Source organism: Ochotona princeps, chromosome 6 (assembly GCF_030435755.1).
Source record: "Ochotona princeps isolate mOchPri1 chromosome 6, mOchPri1.hap1, whole genome shotgun sequence".
In the NCBI taxonomy this organism is placed as follows: Eukaryota; Metazoa; Chordata; class Mammalia; order Lagomorpha; family Ochotonidae; genus Ochotona; species Ochotona princeps.
The window spans coordinates 332,936-357,150 of NC_080837.1; the positions used below are offsets into that span (position 1 = coordinate 332,936).

At 42.1% G+C, this 24,215-nt stretch overlaps 1 protein-coding gene across 1 annotated transcript in view; it reads right to left on the reverse strand.

Annotated features, from left to right (window-relative positions):
- Window positions 1-609: 609 nt before the first annotated feature.
- Window positions 610-24,215, reverse strand: part of LOC131480433 (zinc finger protein 501-like) — a 69,535-nt gene continuing 45,929 nt past the window's right edge. The window contains 4 exon segments of the mRNA XM_058665265.1: window positions 610-1,654; window positions 9,371-9,431; window positions 10,040-10,132; window positions 10,265-10,391. Coding sequence (XP_058521248.1) covers window positions 610-1,654; window positions 9,371-9,431; window positions 10,040-10,132; window positions 10,265-10,391 — 1,326 coding nt within the window.

Genomic DNA, 24,215 nt, shown 5'->3' on the forward strand with positions numbered 1-24,215 from the left:
AATGTGTAAATGACAAAGATGGTATTTCAAACAAGCGTTACACACTGAGCATTTATTATCAACATTAAATCTGAAAACAGCATTCACATTTCCCACCTCACAACAAAGGGAGATCACATACAAATTGCATCTTAATTATTTTAGCAACAAATAACATCCCTTCTGAAATAAAATGATACTCCTCATGTTTATTAAACACTTGCTGAGACTTTGAAACTGCTTCCACATCCATTGTCTTTTTACAATGTTTTGTATTTGCACTGTTGCTAATGGTTGTTTTTTTCATTCACTGTGTAACCTCTGACAGACCATAGTAACAGGTTTATGGTAGCTAGTCTTTCTGTTTACATGCTTTTGCAGTTCTGAGTTCTGTGACTCTGCTAACAATTGACTTCAGAAAAGTGATTTTTCAGTCAATGCAGTAGGTTTGCACATTTCTGTGACTATGCTAATTATTGAAGCACATATGCTTTCCACTGTGGTCAAAATGTTTATGTATGAGTTTTAACACACATGTAATACATTCAGGCTTTCCCATGTGAATTCTGATGTTTAATAAAACTTGACTGCTTGCAACAGTATTTTCCACTCATTACATTCATGCGGTTCTTATCCTGTATGGATTCCCTGATGTCAAATGAAACCTGTTTGGTAAGTAAAGGCTTTAAGATACACACTACATTCATAAGGTTTCTGCCCTGTGTGGATCCTCTGATGTGCAATGAGGTGTGACTTCTGAGAAAAAGCTTTTCCACACTCACTACATTCATAAGGTTTTTCCCCTGTGTGGATTCTCTGATGTCTAATGAGGTTTGACTTACAAGAAAAGCATTTCCCACACTCACTATATTCATAAGGTTTTTCCCCAGTGTGGATTCTCTGATGTCTAATGAGGTGTGACTTACAAGAAAAGCATTTCCCACACTCTCTACATTCATGAGGTTTTTCCCCAGTGTGGATTCTCTGATGTGATCTAATGCTTGACTTATTAGAAAAAGCTTTTCCACACTCACTACATTCATGAGGTTTTTCCCCAGTGTGGATTCTCTGATGTGCAAGGAGGTGTGGCTTCTGACAAAAAGCTTTTCCACACTCACTACATTCATAAGGTTTTTCCCCAGTGTGGCTTCTCTGATGTCGAATGAGGTGTGACTTACAAAAAACAGCTTTTCCACACGCACTACATTGATAAGATTTTTTCCCCGTGTCAATGCTCTGATGCCTAATGAGAGATAATTGCTGGTGAAAGGTTTTTCCATGCTCATTGCATTCATATGGATTCTCTGCACTTTGAAGGATCTGATCTCTAATGAGTTCTGACTTCTGGTACATGTTTTCTTTACATTCACTGGACACATACAAATATTCTCCTGTGTTAGTTCTCTGTTTGGTGGTAAGGCAAGATTTATAGTAGCCAACATGAATTGCTTCTCCCACACTGACAGGTTGCTGATTACATGGCTCTTTGGTATAAACTTGCTTACCCATGAGGACTATCTTCTTCCCATTGAAAGTTTTCTCTTTCCCATTGTGTTCAAAGGACTGCTGACAAATGTGGATCTTGTCAAGCTGACTGAGATTTCCCTCACTCTCGTGGTTGTTCTCAGGGACATTAGAGGCATGCTTCTTTTCAAATGCGATTTCATCAGGCTTCCTGTGGGAAAAGCTAATTTAAAATAAACCATGATATCATTTTCTCTCCATTCAAAATGCACCAGATCTCTGTGGCCCTCCTGGAATTTGCTTTCCCACTCACCTCTTCCAATTTCAACTAGTCAATAACAAGTAAAAATTTGGTCTGCAACTGGTTTCCATTTTCTGTTTCTATACTAAGTTAAAGCAAAGAATCACTGAGCTTTTCCGGCAATATTTGGCTTGATGCACAACATGGGACTTGAAAAGGAATTTTGGCTCTTATACAAGAGCTATGAGGCTGGATTGACCAAACAGAAGATCTCACAAGGTTTTTACTGAACCTGAAGAAATGATTCTTGGCACCTCATGCCTCTGCACAAACAGGAACACAACCACACACCCACGTACTCCCCAGCCACTGCCTAGCTCCAGCTACACATCCAGATGGACTGTACTTGGAGAGGTTTCAGCACACAGCAACATGAAGTAGAATTGGGGGAAGACTAGACTGAGCCAGGCTGCAACACATGCTGGTGGAAAATGAATTGACTCAAGCCTTGGCAGTCAGGGGGATGTTGGTGCTGGACACATGATGCCTGGGCGCAGGAGATCCAATGGGGCCCTGGTACCCTTGTCTGGGCCCTTGGGCACAGCTGTGTGATGAGCCCATTTATGAGCACCAGTGGCTGTATGTGTGGTAGTTTGTGTTGCTTGGCCAGTGTCCTTGGCTGGCCAGTGCAATGGGTCCTGGATCTATGAGTCCTGGGAGTAGCGGGTAAGGCAGGCCTCAGGTCACCTGGCTTGGATACTTTACATGCCTGCATGGTGGTGCTAGCTCAGTGAGCACCAAGGGTGGGGATCCACTGGGGCACGATCGACTAGCTCAAGGTCTTGGTGCAGCTGCAAGAACTGGGATTTCGCAATTGAAAAGGGGTATTGGACAACTGGCCCAGATCTACCAGGAGATGGAAGCCCACTGAGGCCTGGAAAGCACATCTGGACCATCCAAGAGAAAAGAGGAGAGAACAGATTGAATAACTACCCCAGCCAAATAATGACAGCAAATATTTGGGTGAAAGGAGACTCTAAGGTCAACCATGTCAGCCAATGAACATTGAAAGGGTTCCCTCTTGCTTGAATCAGTGAGATGGACCTCATTTCAGAGCTATCGGGACCACCTGGACAGAAACCTTGGAGGGTGTGCCACATTGACACCCTGGTTTGGTCTCAGGGGTCCAGTACCCATCCTTAAGTACTAGGATCGTTGGGAGGCCTGGTGTAGCTTCTCTGAATATCATTTAACCCTGCCCTAAATCAGGAAGGAAAAATAGAAAATTTGGAAATGACCACACCAATTTCTCCTTAATGATCTAATATAAGCACACACACATTGAGTGCAATTAAATCACACACACATACACACAATACACAGAAACCCAACTCATGAAAAAATGATTAGGTCACACTGGCTGAGTCTGACCCTCCTCATGATGTTGGAGGTGGGTGCAGTCTAGGCCTGCCTTGTTCCCAAGCGATCTGCTCCCAGTGTACTCAGCAGGAAGCATGAAGCCACTTGAGTCCAGGCAGGCCCAGGCCCAGCTCATCAAATGGTCATAGTGGCTGAACCTAGGGTCCCAAGCATGGATTCCATTCTGGCTCGGGTCCTCCCAGGAACAGCAAGTATACGTGAGGATAGAGAAAATATGTAGATTTCTACTAAATACCAGTTGATCACATTCAGGAGGTGGATACAGAAACTGGATCTCAAAGTCATTTTTTTTTTTTTAGTTTATGTTTTTGGAGACAGAGAAGTTTTATTTGCAAAGTGGTCATGTGAGCAGAGAAAAAGAAGGGAAGGGGAAAACACTCCTTGAGAGAAAATTAGGTGGTGGTATGCTTCTTGAAATTGGAGACACCTAGTTAGTAACTCTAGAATGTTGTCCCAATCATTGGTTACTGAAGCAGGATGTATAACTGGAAAAAAGGACCCGCTCCTCTGTTTTCTCCCAATTCCTGTAAATCCCATCCTTCCACACTATTCCACACTCCTACATTTCTATACTAAGTTAAAGAAAGAAATCACTGAGTTTTCCTGGTAACATTTGGTTTGGTGCACAATATGGGACTTGAAAAAAACTTCCGGCTCTTACAAAAGAGCTGTGTAGCTGGACTTAGCAAAGAGAAGACTCCACAAGGTTTGTACTAAACCTGTGGAAATGTCCCTTGGCATCCCATGCCTCTGCACACACATGAACACACACACACACCCAGCTAATCCCCAGCCACTGCCTAGCTCCAGCTCAACCTCCAGACTGATTGTGCTTTTAGGAGGTAGAGGGTGGAGATAGGAAGTATAAAAGTTTAGGACTTTAGAGGCTCTAATCATCAACTGCCTATTTTCACATTTGCTATCACATCAATTTTCATCTTAGTAGCAAGTCTCTGGGTCTTTATATTTTGAAAACTATTGGATTGACAGCCCCTGGAAGAGGCCAATTTTCTGCATGATTTGATATTCGCTAAGTGGATCCTGAATCCCAACTACCTGACATGGGACCAAAGTTCTGGGCTCCTATTTCATGCTTCACATTGGGTTATCCTCATTGGAGGAGGGATGAGAGTCCAGGCACCACCAAATATTCACTTTGGTTTGAGTTTTTATGCACCATCTCAGGGAGGTGTTCACATGAGTCATCTCAAGGGCAAAGAGAAAGAAACTTATTCACAATGGGCAATAATGTCTACTACCTCACCCAGAACAAAGGGTGATACTTGTGGCTTCCTTCTCCCAATATTGTGGGCTAGACAGCCAGTTCAGGCTTGCAAGTTTGGAAGCCACACCCCCACAACATATAGGCTTTCCCTTCTGCACACCTTGGACATTCACCTATCTTCACCTAGAACTCAGAGGGAATGGTATTGCTTTTTCTTTTTTTTTTGTAACCACTCCCCTCACAAGCCCCCATAAAGGCCCAGGATAGGGAGAGGCTCACTCTCTTGGTCATGTGTTGTTGAAGAATCTAGTTGTTTTCAGCTTTTGTGATTCTGCCTTAATTGCTTGTCTGGGGGCTGTGTGAACTCCTGGCCTGACAGTCCACATGATGCCCACCCAGCAGGACTCTTGGCAGGGCACGTAGGTAGACTTCAAGAAGGAGGTCCCTGGTGCTTGATAAGAGTCATTGCCCTATACCCCATCAATTTGTACCTTTTGAAAGTTACTTACTTCAAAACCACCATTACAAGCCCGACAACTTGCTCATTCTGAAACCTAACAGCTAAAACTGACCAATCATGACTGTAAAATTATATGGAATTGTCCTGAAACATATAAGAACCCTATGCTGTTCAATCTCGGCCCTTGTTTTGCTCCCTTTTTTCTACCCTGTTGTTCCTGCTGCAACCTCGACTGGGAGGAGTGGCTGGGAGACCTAGGTTAAACTGAATAAACCACCTTTATGCTTTAGCACTGACTTCAGACTTGATGATTTTCTGTGGATCTCAAAAATCCAGCACATTTGTGGGCTCAACCAGGACCAAGATTATGCACATGTGTGGTGTCACCTAACTTTTCTTTGCCAGCTAATTCTGTCTGATTTTTCCTTTTTTCATTCTGATCTATTGCTTTTCTTCAGCTGAATTGTGTTTTTGCACCCAATATAGGGGCAAAAAGCTCTGAGCGGGTTAACTATTTGTGCCTGGTGATTGAGCTGGAAGGCCTCTCCTGGTAGGGCACCTTTTTGCCTAAAGAGGAGTGGGTATGTTTCCTCCAAATGATTTTTCCTTTAGTAGGCCTATGTTGTGACCTGTGTCTTCCTGTCTTTAAACTGTTGCATGTCTTTGTATCTTCCATCTATAAGTTAAATGCTTGGATAGTTAAAGTGGTTACAAAATCTTGAGCTGTGAAATAGTTAAATTAGCTGCAAAATTTGAACTGTGCAAACTTTTTAAGAAGCCCTATTACCTGGATTAAGTTGAACCTATGGGTGGGTGCCAGGCTGGGGCCGTCTTTATACTTGAAGACCTGATTCTAGCCACCACATACACATAGTGAGCTTTCCCGGGCCTGCGTGAGCTCCAGAGGCTATTCCCTTTATGGTGAGTACACAGAAGAGTGAAGTCTGGAGACAGGGTGGACCCAGGCCTCACTCACTCCCACCATGGTGTAGTGGATGGGATTGGGAAAGAGGAGATCTCGGGGTCTGGGGGCTAAAACTTCCAGCAGCCTGGGCCTGGAGGCATGGTCTAGTGGCTAAAGTCCTCACCTTGAATGCACAGGGATCCCATATGGGAGCTGGTTCTAATTCAGGCAGTTCCACTTCCCATCCAGCACTTGCCTTGTGGCCTGGGAAAGCAGTTGAGGACGGCCCAAAGCCTTGGGATCCTGCACCCATGTGGGAGATATGGAGGAAGTCCCTGATTCCTGACTCCAGATCGGCACAGCACTGGCCGTGGCAGTCACTTGGGGAGTGAATCATAGGAAGGAAGATCTTCCTCTCTGTCTTTCCTCCTCTCTCTGTATATTTGACTTTGTAATAAAAGTAAATACATCTTAAAAACAAAAAGAAAAACTTCTACCAGCTTGTTGTCTGCAGCTGGGTGCCAGGCAGGGGCCGTCTTCATGATCAGAGCCTTAACTCCAGCTACTGTGTGCATGTGTTGAGCTGTCCCTGGACCTGCCTCAGCTCCAGCAGCTGCAGCCTTCATGGTGAGTATACCGAAGGGGAAAGTCTGGAGAACAGGTAGGGCTCAGGCCCCACCTGCGACCATCATGGAAAGTTGGATGGATTTGGGGAGGGGGCGACTGCTGGATGTGGGGGTTAAAACTTCCAGCAGCCTGCTGGCTGCTACTGAGTGCCAGTCCAGGGCCTTCTTCATGCTCTGAGCCGTGATTCCATCCACCGTGTGCACATGGTGAGCTATCCCTGGGCAGCAAGCTCTGGGGTTTGGGGGCTTTGAATTACTGCTTAGGTAGCTCCATGTAGAGCCCACTGTGATTCTGGGATGTGAATCAATCCTAAAGACTTCCGATTTAGTTCTTGTCTTGTTTCCTCTTGTTTGTGGGGTCCTTCTGCTGTTGCTTTTCCAGTTTCTGGAGGTGTGTGCTTAATTCCTGCATTTGTTGCCTTTCTTGAGATTTGATGTGCGCACTAATTGCAATAAACTTACCACGTAACACTGCTTTGGCAGTGTCCCATAAGTTTTGGACTTTTGTACCTGGGTTTTCGTTGGTTTCCATACATTTTTTGATCTTGTCTTTAATTTCTTCTCTAACCCATTGTTCGTTTAATAGCATATTGTTCAGCCTCCAGGAGTTTACGTGTTTCCTGGGACAGTTTGAGTTGTTGATTTCCAGTTTCACTCCGTGATGGTCTGAGAAGGTACATAGTATGATTCTGATATTTTTGTAGTTAGTTAAACTTGCTTTGTGTCCTATTATGTGGTCTATCCTGGAGAAGGTGCCATGCACTGCTGAGAAGGTGTAGTCTGTGGCCGTAGGATGAAATATTCTATAGAGGTCTAATAGGTCCAGTTGTTCTATTGTTTGTGTGAGTTCTGTGGCTTCTCTGTTGCGCTTTTGCTGTGTTGATCTATCTATTGGTGTTAGTGGGGTGTTCAGATCTCCCAGAATTATCGTATGTTCATCTATGTCTCCCTTTAAGTCCAAAAGTAGTTGTTTCACGTAGCTGGGTGCATCCGGGCTAGGAGCATAAATGTTAAGAATTGCGATTGGTTCTTGTTGGATCCTCCCTTTCAAGAAGATATAGTGCCCTTCCCTGTAATCGGTGCCTTTTGAGTGATGAATTTAAGCCATTTGTGTTGAGGGTTAATATTGAGAAATAATAATTTTGCTGTGCCATATGCCTGTGTTTTTGAGGTTGTTGGTAATTGATTGTCATTTCTGTGGATGGACTTTATTGAGAGCTCCCAGATTGCCATCCTTGCTTATGGCTTGTTTCCTTTACCCTAATTAACTATATAAAGATTGTCAAAAATATAATAAAAAAATGGAAAAAGAAAAAAGATGCATTTATATTTGCTGGAAATTCTGATATACAGAGAAGATGTGAGACATATAGGAGGATGTTCCATGTTGTGATTCACTTCCCCAAAATTCACAACTGCCAGAGCTGAGCTGCTTTCAAGCCAAGAACCAGGAGCTTTTTCTGGGTCTCCCACGCAGGTGTATAGTCCCAAGCATGTAGGTTATCCCCAACAGTCTTCCCAGGCCAAAGGTTGCTGAGGTTCATGCGGTGGGTGTAGAAGACATGAAGTTGTAAAGAGAACTTTTCCATTGCAGGCAAGGCCGCAAGGAATTTCCTGCTGCATGGCAAGGCCCAGCGGATGTCTCTACAACCACCTGAAAAGCAATTCCACCTCCGTTCACAGAGACACTGGACAACCCCACACAGATTTCAGTAATCTATTTAGGCATTGTCTGCCACTGTGGAGTTGCTTTTTGTGATCAATGTGAGCTTGGAAGATGATGTTGGTGATAACGTCTTAACAAAAGGGCCTTTTACTATTCCTGCTCTCTTGGCTGCCCCACTGATCACATGAAAATCAAGGGTGTTAAGTCCCTACATGTAGCAGGAACCTATACTTAGGGTTGTTCTCCAACATAAGTCCCTAGATGCAGTGGAAATCTATTCTTTCCCTCTTTCCTTAATCTTTAGGTCCTTCCTTCTGTGATGCCCTTCCTCCCTTAACTGATACTAGACTAAGTTGTAGAATCAGGATTGTAATAGGAATGTGTTACTGATTGACATGTACCATCTATTGAGAACTTCCTGACCACAGGGTTAGGATAGCTGATATCCTGCCTCATGGTGAAAGAATTGGCACAACTATGCTTAGGAATGCCCGCTTGACCAGGTGTGAAAAGTGGGTGCCAGAACTTGTGAGGGCTTCTGTATAAAAAAAAAAGTGGACGGCTTTCTCACATTGTCCATTATGATTCTGAAACTGTAGTGGTCCATTTATTTTCTATGCCTACTCCAAGCACCCTTCTCAAGCTCAGAACTTTACTTGAGCTGGACTCTGGCAATGGGCAGAGAGCTGGCTGTTAAGTGGGGCTGCCAGGGCACAAACCAGAGTCCATGTATGATCCCAGTGCATGCAAGGCAAGGGCTAGCTACTAGGCTACCATGCCATGCCCCCAGGTTTGATCTTTAGAAATGACTTATGTGGACCTTTGGATGAACCCCTCTACACTTCATATATGAGTTCAGAAAAAGCCAGTTTCTTCAAATTTATCACTCAAGTGGCTTCCTACCTCCGAGAGCTGAACAGCCATAGAATGGCAGGTGTACATTTGAAGCAGTGTAGTAGCAGCTGTTTCCTTGCTGGTTGAGAAACAACCAATGGGAAGTGTCTTACTCACAGGTTCCTGTCCAGACAAGGAATGCTCAGGGGACACTTAGAAATTTAAGACCCTTCTGAAAAATTTTGCTGTCTGCATTCAAGAGGCACACCATCTCCTGGCTCTCTCCCAAGAAATGCTATTTGATTCCCTCTGCTTTCTACATTCACCTGGTCACTTTGCAGATAAAACTTCTGTCTGCAAAAAAAAAAAAAAAAGTACAAAGAAAGAATGAAATCCTATTTCTCCAGTCTCATTTTTGTACAATTTCCCTTTCATATCGTGTTTCCATTATGGCCAGACCTAAGACTAAGCATCTTTGTGGCAATGCAGCTCTCTTTTCGGTTATTGTATAATTGTGTGATTAAAACTTACCTGAAGATTATGTCTTGACCTTTCTGATTCGCTCCAAGCAGCTCATTCTTTCCATGGGGATCTGAAATGAGGAAAAGAGTAACCATATGTATGAATCACATCCAAATGTTTCTTTTCAAATGCTGAAGCGAAGCCAATGAGATTTGTTGCCATTATAGATACAGCATATTTTAATATTAATGAAATGTGGACATTTATGATCATTATTAAATACACATTGCATCTCATTTATTAATGCCTTACCATAATACCAATTTTTAAATAAAAATTTCAATTAGTTGAGATTGTGTATTTAACTTAAAGTGGGATATGAAGGAAAATATTTCATAAAAATTCAAAATAAGGATTGGGGTATCTCTCATCCCATCTTAGCACTATTTTATCTTTTCCTGGCTACTCTGCTTCAAATACAACTTCCTGAAAATGTATCTTGGGAGGTGGCAGATGTGATTCAAGTGTTTGGGATCATGAAAAGACCCGTATATAGAACCAGATTTATGGTGACAGGCTGGCAAATTGCTAGAATAAACCTATACATGGAGACTATAGAATGTCTGTGTCTCACTAGCTGCCCCTCTGGAAGAAATTCAGAGTAAAAACCAAACATAATTCCAGTCAACATTTTCTGAGCTATGTATCAACTTTCCTGCCCGCTATGGGCTGACCTACCTGGAAGTCCCTGGTTGACAGATTTCTCCACTATCCATGGTGCTGATTCTTGCTCCAACTTGAAGATCACATCAGGCTTTGCCATGGAGTACCCTGTTCAAGGAGAATGATGTAGATTTTCGGAAATCCCCACTAATCCTACCAACCACTACACTTTATAAACTGTTCTTTCATGAGCAAACTCTACAGAAGTGTTCTGCTTAGGCATGACAGAACTTCACTCACCCAAGGACAGCAGATTGGTATAGGTCTCAAGCATCACCTCCCTGTACAGGGTCCGCTGAGTATTGTCCATTGTCTGCCATTCTTCCTGGGTAAAGTCCACAGCCACATCTTCAAATGACACCAACACCTGTAACAGCACATGTCTCCTCACTTCTGGATCGTTAAATAGAAACACTAACGGTGCATTTTCTGTACATTTAATTTGCAACTTCTATGAATGTAGTTTAATTTACAATTCATACAGCATCATAGAGTAACAGTTAAATGAAAATATCTTGTGCTATGTTACTTTTGCAATTCCAATATTACAACAGAATATTCCTTATTCTATTAAAGGTTGTTTTCTCTAAAGATTGTCATTCTAATGAACTGCTGAAGGCATTGCTAGAATAGCTCTCCAAGTGGAAAATATGACTCTGTCTGTTATTGTCACTCTGATTTTCAACTAAATGAGCATAAATAATCATATTGACACTGCACCAAAATATTAACTCAGCAGCTGTAACACTAAGCTGAGTTTAATTATTCTGTGTGTTCAATTTGCATCTTCTATGAAAGCAGCTCAATTTACAATGTATATGGCAAATAAGGTAAAAACAAAATAAAACCTTTTTTCCCATATGACGTCTGCAATTCTGAATCTACAATTCCATTATTATTCTGTATCAGATTGCTTTCCATAATGAGCATAAAATGAGTTCATTGTGCAGTCTTTAGATACACATAAGCTAAATAACACGCTAGATTAATTTATATATATGCTTAATATTGCACAAAATAATGAGAAGATTTTGAGTAGCTTACTAATGATATACTCAAACATGCTGAGATACATGAAAATATTATAAAGCAATAATAAATTTCAATTTTCTTATTTTAAAGTGAAATAATAAAATACTGAAAATCTTTTTAAGCTGTACCTGCATGAGTAAATATTTTCTACAGCATATATTGGAATTAAATAATATGTGATCAACTATATCAATAATACATATCATGTATGCACATACACAAAAGTCAAATAATTATGGAATACATATGCATGTAATTCTAGTGTATAAATATATAAAACAATATATATTTTTTCACTTTTAAGTATGCATACATTCAAACTCTCTACTTTGTTTCTGATTTATTTTTTATGGAATAACATAATTAAATGGAAGTTTTAATTTCTACATAATAAACTGAAGCTTAGGAGGGAAACAAATGATAGTCTCTTAAACAACTATCTTCTTCTGACAAATAGTATCAGCCAGTCATAGCCTGCCAGCTGAACAGAAGATATACATATAACACAAATGCCATGCTGTAAGAAACCTAATCCTTTTTTTTGTTTTGTTTTGGAAGCTCTTTAGCATTAAGCAGTTATCTGGGTTTTTCTTTTATTCCAGCTATTTATTTACTAATTTTAACATTAAAACAGAGCGAATGTAACTGATAGATATCATTTTAGCAGCATGATACTTCTTTTCAATCTTCCCTTTTTCCCTGTTTTTTTTTTTTTATGTGATCACAATTTTCTTATTTTTTTCTTAACTCATCAATTTTTTATTCAGAGGAATTTCAACTTCTTTTTTTTTTTAAAAATTACGTTGTATTATGTGACACAGTTTGATAGGCTCTGGGATTGCCCTGGCACCTCCTTGTAAGAAAAAACCCCTACCTTGGTTAGGGTTTCTAACATAAAGTGGTGTTGGATTTTGTCGAAAGCTTTTTCTGCGTTTATTGCTACTATTACATGATTTTAATTCTTCAGTTTTTGGATGTGGTGTATCACATTTGTGATCTGATATTGCTGGCTTCTAATCCCTGACCTCTGCTGTCACCTAGTGTGGACCTAGATTTTTTCCCCCTTCTTTGTGGTGCCTGGGTTCCCCTCCCCCTACTTCTTCAGTCTGAGGTACTGTGGGCTCTTTAAAACAGGGCAATATTTAGAGTAGCTAATAGGTCTCTCTTCTGTATGGTTCTTGTGGCCCTGGAATTGGTGCCACCCAGTGCTGGGGAGTTCCAGGTCCCAGGTTCACCCAGGTTCTTTGTTTCTGTGCCTAGTCACCCTCTCCGGCCCGTCTGCCCTGATCCAAGCCTGCCATGAATTGCTTAGTTCAGGCACCCTTCACCATGTTTTGTTCCCAAGATCTGCCTGCCCCTCACCTCCTGCTAAGGGTGGACAATACCCTGTGTTAGCGGCTCCCTGAGTTTCACTCACCAGATTTCGCTCAAGTCTCTGCAGGCTGGGGCACCCTCCTTGTCCTTCTCAGGTTGCTAATCCTAGTCATTTGCGTCTGTTTTACTGCTGTGTGCCACCTTTCTCAGTCCTGGCTGCACTGGGGGATTTACCACAGTGTTCCCCGCGGTTCTTTTCCTTTCAGGCTCACTTCAGGCAGCTCCCATCTCTAACTTTTAGGACCCTCAGTCACTTCAGTCTAACTCCGTTGACCATCTTGACTCCCTTCCCCTGTTATTCTCTTAAACATTTGAAATAACATGTTTTAAATTCACATTGTACTCAAGATCTTAATTTTTCACTAAGTGATTAAAACAAAAGTAAGATGACCAATTTAATAGGTAAGTAGTATAAATATAATGAAATAAAAATGTTTCAATCATATAATTTACAGACACAGATCATTAAAACTACAGTAGATTATCATCATTCGCTATTTAACGAAGATATAAATCAAAAGTGACAAATCATGTTTGCAGCAATACTGATATATACCACTGGTCCTCCCTTTTTGTTGTTGCTTGTAATTTTTTTTTTTGCTACTCTACATAACAATTTCATGTTTGTATATCTGTGTTTAGAATATTTCACTCAACATCTTGGCCTCCAGTTACACTCATTTTGGTATAATCCACAGAATTTTGTTTCCACAACTGAATAACAGCCCATTGTACACAGATGCTACATTTTCCTTACTCAATTATCTAATGATGGACACCTCAATTCATTCCACATCTTGTGTATTATGAATAGTGCTGTAATAAAAAAGATGGTATCTCTTCTACACAATGTGTTCATAACTTTCAGAAAATACAACTAGTAGTGAGATTATTCAGATTTACACTAATCTCATTTAAATTTAATCCTTTTAATTTTATGTAAGCTTTTTAAAATTTTAACCTTTTTTAAAAGGATTTTTTTTTTTGTTATTGCAAAGTCAGATACAGAGACAAAGAGCAACAGAGAGGAAGTTGTTCCATCCGATCATTCACTGCCCAAGTGAGCCACACTGAGCCCAGCAATCTTATCTTTAAACATTTAAGAAATTTTATGCTATTTTCACGTGCTGATTGAATCTATAAATCCATCAGCATTGTATAAATATGCTCATTTTTTACTTCCTCACCAGTATTTCTTACCCTTTCTTCCAATAAATAATAGCCATTCTGACAGGGTTGCAATAACTCTTTGTGATGTTGATTTACATTTCCCAAATGGCTAGATTTTGAGAAATATCTACTGAAGTCCTTTGATCGTTTCTACACCCAAGAGAGAATGTTTATGTTGTAAGGTCACATGGAGTTTGAAAGATAAAATTTGCCAACTTGAACAACACATGGAACTTCCTGTGTCCTGATATTTGACAAATTATTGAGAGTGATACAAAAGGCCCAGCGTGGTGGTCTAGCAGCTAAAGTCCTTGCCTTGATAGCACCAGGATCCCATTGGGCTACTAGTTCTAATCAACACAGCTCCACTTCCCTTCCAGCTCCCTGCTTGTGGCCTGAGAAAGCAGTCGAGGATGGCCTAAAGCTTGGGAAACCTGCACACACATGGTAGACCTGGAGGAATCTGTTGGTTCCTAGCTCTGGATTGGCACAGTTCCAGCTGTTGCTGTCACTTGGGCAATGACTCATCAGATCGAAGATGTTCTTCACTGTCTCCTCTCCTCTCTGTATATCTGACTTTGCAATAAAAATAAAAATAAAAATAAATATTAAAAAAAGTGATAGAGTAACCCTAATAATCCAAAAAGCTCATACTACAAGTACAACTCTCTAGAAAAAGAAACATAGCTTTTACTTAGATTTGGGATTCTTTGTTTCCCTGTTCCAGAATCATTTATTTATTTGAAAACCAGAGATAGAGAAATTGGAAAAGGGGCATGGCACAATAGCCTAGGGGTGAAAGCCCTCACATTGCATGCACCAGGATGCCATAGAGGTGCCAGTGTGTGTTCTGGCTAATCCAATTCATAGCCAGCACCTTGCCTGTGGTGTGGGAATGTGGTAAAGAACAGCCCAAAGCCTTGGGACCCTGAACCTCTGCGCTAGGTCAAGAAGAAACTCCAGGCTTCTGATCAGCTCAGCTCCTTCCATTGCAACTCTTTCAGAGTGAGAGTAGATGGAGAATCTTTGTGCCCCCTTCTTTCTGTATTTCTGGCTCTCAAAAAAATATATACATATATGTGAATTTTCTATGCTTATTGTGAATGATGTGTACATATGTGATCAGGGTAGGATGGTTCAAGGGTTAGCGAAAAGTTGATGTGATCATTGTTTCCAAGTTTTCTATTTCTTCTTCCTATGGAACTGGTTCATATACTTGTTGTTCATTTCCCATCTAGCTCCCTGCTTGTGGCCTCAGAAAGCACTAGACCAGGATACCCAAAGCCACGGGACACTGCACCTGAATGGGAAACCTGGAAGAAGTTCCTGGCTTCAGATCAGTTCAGCTCTGGCAGCTCTGGCCATTGCAGCCACTTTGGGATTATACCAGTGGAAGGAAGATCTATCTCTCCTTCTTCGTGTAAATCTGACTTTCCAATCAAAATAAATGAGAAAACACACTTAGCAAATTGTACCTTAACAATGGCATTATACTTTTACTTGTAGTCATCAAGATTTCACTCCTCTTCACACATGACAGCACATTCAGTGTGGGCTGGGTTTAAGAATTGTTAGAGCAATAGTAAACATAGTTGCACACTAAAAACGTTATTAAGCTCAACACATGGTAGAGTTACAGGACAATCTTCATTTAATTTGTGCATCAGTCACAAATTAAATAAGCATGTATTACAGTTTATAAGTATGACTATCAACTCAAATGCTACCTGGTGCACATGACTAACAGCCTACCTGTCTATGACCTGAGGCATGGCTTAGAGCCGTGTTTGCAGTACTTGACCTGTGATTTGATGGAGGTTCTAAAGGGACAGACATGCCTTCTAGTCAATTACAGTGTCATTGTTGTTTGGGAGGGCTGTCCAGGACTGCCCTTCTGCTATCTCTCTTCCTAGTGAGTTGTATTCACTTTACAATAAATGGACATGCTCCCTCAGACTATCCCCTGTGGTTCTTACAGCCCAAGAACTCTGACACCACATCCCCTTGGTGGTTTCGGGCATGTTGGCAGGAAAATCCTGAGACTCAAAAGCAATAAAAACAGATACCAAAATGGAAAAAGAACTAAAAATATTTCTACAAAGAAGATAATCAAAAAGCTAATTAATTCACACAAAAAGATTTTCAGCATGATTGATCATTAAGTGAATGAAAATGGCAACCACAATGATACGTCACTTTATATCCATTGCAATGTCCTTCATTAAAACAATCCAGGCAAGGATGGCTCAAGCTGCCTTTAAGTAGCCAGACTGGGCTATGCCCTTTCCACCACCAGCCAAGAGGTGACACTGGGTACAAACTCACGTTTATGTTCTCAGCAAAGGCCAGGAAGTCTACAGCCGCATTCAAGCAGCTAGGCAGGTCTGCTTGATTCCAGGAGCAGGAATGGCGGATTGCTCAGGAGAAGGGGTAAGGGGGATGTGTGGGAGGCAGGACCACTGAAGGAGTATGTTACAGCTGAGGAATGACTTCTGAAGGACTTCTACTGACAAAAGCCACTTTGCTTGCATGTAAATGAGGGGGCTAACATCTACTGGTTTGGAAGGTAGAACTGAGGAAATTTCTGGGCCAGATGAGTACACATGCCCACATGGGAGAACTGAACTGGGATGGTTAACATGGACTACCACCACCCACTAGTGCACACTTAAGGTAGGGTTGGGGACCTGTCTGGCAGGGAAAGATTACACTACTATAAATGAGTTTCATAGAAGGGGCAGATAATGTTAAGTTGGGCCATGATACCAAGAGGCGTGCGTAAGAACTAGCTCTGGGGGGATAGAATCTGTGGGGAATATGAGGGCTCAACCTGTGGAACTGCAATTTCTGAAGGCTGGCTCAAGAGCTGAGAGTTGTATAGAGCTGAGCTACAAATGACCATGGAACCCTCTGACACTCATGAATACTGGGATTGGGAACAGGACACACTGGTCCAGGCTGCAGCACAGAGCAGTCTGCTGATCAAAACAACAAGCAAAGGAACCATGGCAGGGGCAGACCTAGTATGGATTATAGGGTGTCACTTTGATTGGGATGCAGTTCCCAACTGGTGTATATGAGAGCTGAATGTGGGATGGGCACGGTTGGGCTCCACCATAGCATCCATTGGTTTGCATAATAGATGGGACTGGAGACAAAACTTATCCAGCAACTGCAACCACCAGTGTGTGCATAGGCTGATGTGGGTGACAGACTGAGCTGAGCCCATACTGGCAAGTACAAACACAAGTCTATGATCACCTCAGATAGTTTCTTCAGGGATACTGACCACTGATGCAATGGACACAGAACTCCAAAAATTTTGGCAAATGTGGAACCTGTACATTAACTTTGGAGTTCATGTATCAGAACTAGGCCTCCTCATTTGTTGAATGAACATGCTCATATGTACATAGGGGATATGGCAGTCTGTTGGAGCTCACAGGTGAAGGAGAGTAGAAAAGATTGAACAACTACTCCAGGCAAGCGTTGACACTAAAGATCTGGCTGAATGGAAACTAGTTGGAATGTCAACCAATGGACCGTGGGAGGATTTCTTATAGAAACCACTTGAACAGAACCCTCAGAGCATGCTCCACATCAGGGAACCTGGAAAATAAGATGGCCATTCCACAACCCAAAGTTCTGTTGTGGGGATTCTGGGAGTGGCTTTTCTCCTTCTCTCTACCATCCCCCAGACACAACAAGAAGAAAATGTGGAAACAATGGTCTCATCCACTTTCCCCTAACTCTTGATCCTTCCTAGCTTAATCAGTATCCACACGTGCATGCATGCTCCCTTCTCAACTGTGTAAATGTCATCAAAATAAAATTTTAAAAAAGAATCATAAGAAATGATTTACTGCAATTCAAGACACACATTCTGTAGCATATTTTTATGGCAACCAAAGCACACTCTTATTTGTCAGTATACTTCCTATTGCCAATGAGAAAGAACCAACCATCATCAGAGAAGTATAGAAATCACAAGTTTTCACTTTACATGGTCAACACCTGAACAATAACAACTAAAATGTCAAATAGCATCCTAAGCACTGATATCCACCTCTCAGAAAAATAAGAAGCCAAGTCTAGGAGTAGAAAATGGAAATTCAAAAGAAAGATTAATGAAGAAATGAATAAAAACTGTATTCAGCAATACTGAAGATAAAGGAAACATTCATTGTTCTTAAAAGGAAAACAAGATCAACAAACCTTTTACTAGATTAATCAAAAAGTAGGCTCAAGTATATAACATCAAAAAGAAGAGGGACATATTACAATTGGTGTCACAGTAGTAGAGTGGATCAGGGCTGTCTGGACAAAGTGGGTTCTGTCACTATTTGTGAGATGAAAGTCAGAGCTGCTGCATTTTTTTCTCTCTTTTTTTTTTAAATAAACATTTCCTTACTTTTATTGGAAAGCATGATATATACTTATAAAAAAAAAAAAGGAGAAGAGACAGAGAGGATGATCTTCCATCTGCTGATTCACTCCCCAAGTGGCCACAATGGCCGGAGCTGAGCAGATTTGAAGCCAGGAACCCAGAGCTTCTTCCAGGTCTCCCACACAGGTGCAAGGCCCCATGAGTTTGGGCCATCCTCCACTGCTTTCCCATGCCACAATCAGGGAGCTGGATGAGAAGTGGGGCTGCCCGGATTAGAACCAGCACTGATACAGAATCCCAACATGTGCAAGGCATGGACTTTACCCACTAGGTTATCGTGCCAGGCCCAGCTGTTTTATTTCTGATCCAGCTCCCTTCTAGTGCCCATGTGAATGCAGAGGATGTCCCAAGTGCTTGATTCCCTGTACTGATCTGAAAGAACTGGGAAGAAGCTTCAATCTGGTCCTGCTTTAACCACCATGGTCACTTGGAAAGGGATAAAACAGAAGGAAGATCTCTCTAACTTTCCCTCTTTCTCTATAGTTCTGCCTTATATATCAATAAAATAATTTTTTAAAGATTTTTTATTTTTTTATTGCAAAGTCAGATATGCAGAGAGGAGAAGAGACAGTGAGGAAGATGTTCCATCCAATGAGCCATTCCCAAAGTGATAGCAACGGCCAGAGCTGCATCAATCCAGAGCCAGGAACCAGGAAATTCCTCCAGGTCTCCCACATGGGTGCAGTTTCCTAAGCTTTGGGCCATCCTCAACTGCTTTCTCAGGCCACAAGCAGGGAGTTTGATCAAACGAGGGGCCAACAAGATTAGAATGGGTGCCCTTACAGGATCCCAGCGTATTCAAGGTGAGGACTTTAGCTGCTAAGTCTCCGCACCATGTCTGATAAAATAAGTCTTCACTAGAATAGAAAAAAAAAAAAAAAGGATGTGCAATGGATCACTAGGGACTGTCAACAGTAGTTATAAACAAATAAATAGTAAAAAAAATGCTTAATTTCTGGATACTTAACATTAGGCTACAAACTGAATGAGAAAGACATCAAAAAACTTGACACTATTAACAGGCAGTTAACAGTGAATCAGGAATAAATCTCTTCAAACCAAAGGTCAACACTAGGTGTCTTCACTGCTAGATTCTACAAAATTAACACCAAATTTTCTATAATTACAGTAAAAAACTAAAATGAAAAAAAAATTCCAAAATTATGCTGAGCCTAACAATACTTGGATTCCTAAACTAGACTGAATCAGCAGTAGGAAGATCTTCAACTATGACTGACTGTTTAAAATAGGATTTAAAAAAACAAGATGGAATTGCTCAGTAAAAAGCAATCTCCATTCCTGTACAATTATTTCTGCATATATTTACTTAATGCTTCTTCTGAAATAGTTGCTTGTAGTCCAGGAATCTAGCTTAAAATCATTAAAATGTCATAGACCAATACACTTGATAAAACAGATGTAAAAATTTATCATAGGGCCCAGGGCTGTGACCTCTGTGGCTAATGTCCTCATCTTGCGTGTGCTGGGCTGCCATGTGGTCCCCGGTTCTAACCCCACAGCCAATGCTTCCCCCCTTGGGGAGGAAACCATGAGACCTAAGATTTTCCTCTAAGTCTCTCCTCCTCTCTATATATCTGATTTTGAAATAAATAAAATATTTAATAAAAACATTCCTGTAATACCTGTAAAATAAAAGAAGCATCACAATAATAAGCTCACATAAACTAGCCAAGGTGCACCTAACTAGAGAATGTAGAAAATGGACCAACAAACCAAAGATTTCACATAAACACGATGAAGGACAAGCATCATTGAAAGCACCTTATAGAAAGCACTCAATGAATTTCTACATTTATTTTGTAATAACATATATGTAAGTTGAGGAAATGTACAAATAAATAAATATATCCAAATATACCTCAGTTGAGGTACACTGAAATAGGCCTCAATAAAGTAATATCTACAGGTAACAAACCTATAGCCATCACACAACTGAATGCCAAAAAACCAAAAGCATTTTCTCTAAGATATGTAACCAAATTAGAATGACTACTTTTTATTGTTATGTAATTTAATATTCACACAGAAATAAAATATACCAAATTAGTATACTAAAAAAGATGCTAAATGAGTTTTGATTCTAGATTTCATTTGTTTCCCCTGATGTTATTAATGGTGAAACCTAATGAATGCCAAGAGATTGCCTTCAGTCATTAAAAACAACAAATTCTTATTTGTTACAAAATAGATGAACATGGATGTAGTGAAATAAAATAGGGCTAATGTAGAAAAAACTTTCATGTTATCATATATAAGTGTCAAAAAATAGCTGCAAACTTAGAATTGTGATTGCTACGGGTTGGTTAGAGTGAAGACCAGGGATAGGAAGGAGGTAGAAAGATAGCAAAGAGAGACAGAAGGAACAAGATCTAGTGTTCCATCCCAGTGCGTGGTGACTACAGTTCACAGTGATAAGGCAACTGGAACAGAGGACCCTGTGCGCTGTAAAAGAACAAAATAAAACAAAACAAAAAAACAAATAAACATGGAAAGCCTGGGCATCTGGTTTACTCAGCTGATGCTGTACATATACTTAAATAAAACACTGCACCCAGTGATAATATTCAAGTACATGTTGATCAAAATTAACTAGATTTTTTTATAAATCAGAATCATTCCTTCACACCAAAATGATCTATTTAGAAGATATTAAACACCCCAGCTCTAGGCACTGCCAGGTTTTCATTGTACCTAGGTAAGTGTTACACAGGTGGGAGAAAAGTAGTAATAGTTGGTGGGTGTCCTGGGCCTGGTTAATGTCAAATATGTGTTAACAATACCAGTGTGCCAGCATAGTTGCATATTCTTTTTTTTTTAAAGATATGTGGGAAGGATCTTGGGCTGTGTTAATGGAGCTGCCAACAGCATGGGGGCTGCTGGCGGTACCTGAGTCAGCTCAGACTCAATACTTGCAGCATTAGCAACAGCCATTGATGCCAAGTGCTGAGTGAATCCTGGAATTGTGGGCAGCCGGAGCACCAACTGGCACTAGGCTTCACCTGCTGGCTTCATCCAGAGGTGAGCTTTAAAGTCTTGGGGTGTGGAATTGTTACCTAAGGAATCCTGAGGGATTCCCAATGACAGGGCCAATGCACTTGCAGGAAAATGAGGAGCCTGAGACATGGTAATTTGGAGGGGAGAGACCAGAAGCACTGTATGGGTCAGACTGATACACCAGCCCATATGGGAGTCCTGAGTGGGAATTCTTAGTAAGGAATATTGCTGACCACCACATGATAGTCCATGCAAAAGTTAGGGCTGGGGATCTGTCTGACAAGGCTAGATTCCACTGCCTGACTGAGTGTTGGAACAGGGATGGGTCATATTAGGCAGGGCAATGACATTAGCACATAGGAGAACCAGGTTCAGAAGTAGATTCTGTGGGGGACATATGGGCCTAACCCTGTGGAAATGTAAGTCCCACTGGTTAGATCAAGACCTGGGAGGGTGATGGGTTGAACTAGGTGTGACCATAGCACCTGTCAACATTTGCGGGTACAGACACCGAGAATAATCCGGGCAGGTCCAGGCTGCAGCACCAGCATATGCATCCTAAAATAGGGTGTGCAGCAGGCCAGGCTGCAACATTCATAAGCTCACACAAGGCCAAGATGGAGGGGCAGGCTATGCCGGGCAAGGGCCTACCACCCACTGACATGAGTGAGATCCGGGTCTGTGAATGGGCAGAGTGGGAGAACTTGGGAAACTCTCCTGCTGGGTCATAGCTCCTGCTGGTGAGCACATGATCCACATCTGGGGGTCTGGCAAGGTGGGAAAGGTGGGCAACTTAGCTCCACCTGTTGGCAAATGTGTGGGCTGGTTGTGCAAGGGGGCAGATCAGGCAGGGCCAAAAAATTTTACTTCATCATTAAGTGAATAAACCGGGCCAGAGCACAGGTCATTCCAAGGTGGGGTGTTACATCTTCCAGTTTTCATGGGCCAAGAATAGGCATAGAATGAGCAGGTCCAGGTTACAGTACCCACCAGAAAGAGTTGGGACTGGGGGCAGGCTGGGTGTGGCCAACCTCCAGCATTTGAAAGTAAAGGCCAAGACACGTGAGGGACTATGCCAAGCTGGGTCAGAGAAACCACTGGAAAAAGCAAAATGTATGGCTGGGAACAGGCCTGGCTGGGGGAGCTAAGGGTTTATCCTGACTAGGTTGTGGTTCCTACTGGTAAATGTGAGGGCCAGAGCAGAGGCTGTTATCTGGTCTGGACATGGCTGCAGTCCCTTTTGGCACAAGTGTTGACTAGGTCTGGTGTGTGCCACACTGAGCTAGACTCCAGCACACACTGGTGCTCATGAGAACAAGACTTAATGTAGGATGAACGAGGCTACATCTCTCCCTGCTGAGCTATGTATGAGCTGTGTCTGGATGTGAACAATCCTGGGCTGGGCTGTAATACTCAAGAGAAAAAACCAGAATGGCCAATTGATGGCCAATCAGGAAAGGCCACTGTTCCTGCTAAGACAGGATATCGATAAAGTAGGGCTGCACTTGGACCCACTGATCTGGCATTGGGATAAGTTCTCATGGAAGAGCTTGTGGAATTCCTGTTGGGACACAGTCCCTTGCAGGTGAGAGCAAGAACCACGACAGGGAACAGCCTAGAGCAGGCCAGGTTATGGTACACAAGGGCATACCTTTGGCTCAGGTCTGGGGCAAATCAGGCTAAGCCAGTTCATATCACCCAATGGCAAATCTGAGAACCAGAATGGTATGTGGATCATGCCGAATTGGGCCACAACACCACACAATTCACATTAGAGATGGGACTGGCGGTTGGTTGGACTGGCTAGGCTGCAGCTCCCACCTATGAGAGCTTGAACTGGGGGCAACCTGGGCTGCGCCAGTCTACAGCACTCAATGGCAAATGCCAAGGTGAGCTATGCTATGCCAGACTGGGCCACAGCACATAACCATCACAAGTGAGACCCATGGGAAAGCAGGAGAACCCTGTAGGGGGCTGCAGGGAGCCCCCCACTGAGCCACTACATCCAGTGGTGAATGTGAGAGCTGTTATTTGGGCAGACCAGTCCGGGCAGGGCTATAACATCTGTTGGCCTGCATGTTTAATAGAACAGGGAAAATCCAAGGTGGGCAGACTGTACCTACTGATATGTGCATAAACCAGAATGGGTGAGGGTTGGGTTGGATGGGCTTTGCCACAGCATCACCTAGCAGATGATGGACCTGGCAGAGGGGGTGGGGCAAATTCTTCCAAGGTAAACTGCAGAAACTCCTGGAGAGTGCAAGATCCAGGAATGGGAGAGAGCCCATGAGGGAAACAGTGAGCACCTCTCTGACAGACTGTAACACTCATTGGAATGTATAGAAGAAAGGGCTGGAGACAGATCTGACCCAGCAATATCAACCACCAACAAGTTCTTAAGCTGATTGGGCTTATGGAATGTGCTGGACCCTCTGTTGGCATGCACACACAAGAATCAGGTCTGGGATCACATCAGATCAAGTTTCTTTGGGGATCCCCCCAACTGAATCACTGGATTCAGAACTCCAAACGTGGAGAGAACTGCAGGTTCCATGGACTGACCATGGAGGGTATTTGTCAGAGCCAGGCCTCCACACTGGCTTCGATGCAACAGTGAACAGCATATTCAGGTGCATACGGAGGATATGGCAATACATTAGAGCATGCAGTGGACACTTGGTACCATAACAGAGCACAAAGAACAGAACAAAACAATCACCTACCCCAGACAGTGCTGGAGGTGAATACGTGGGCAAACGGAGACTCTAAGATGGACTACATCAACCAGTGGATTCTGGACAGATTTCATTGTGCTTGAATGGTGAGATCAGCAGTTATTTGGAGCTGCTGAACTATCAAAACCTCATGAGAAGCACCCTCAGAGCATGCCCCACATCAGGGATCATGGGATGGTTGGGAGGCTGGGTGTGGCTTCTCCCTGTATCTCCTCCCTTGCCCCAGATACAGGAAGGAAAAAAAGAGATTGTGGAAATGGTGATCTCACCTAACTTCCTGTAGCCTTGACCAACCACCCTAAACAACAATGTAAAAATCACCAAAAATAAAAATAATTTAAAAAAGAAAAAAAATAAACAGTCCCCGATTGATAGTGTATAAAGTAAAGTGGTTTTTTTAGTTCCTTAAAAAAAACCC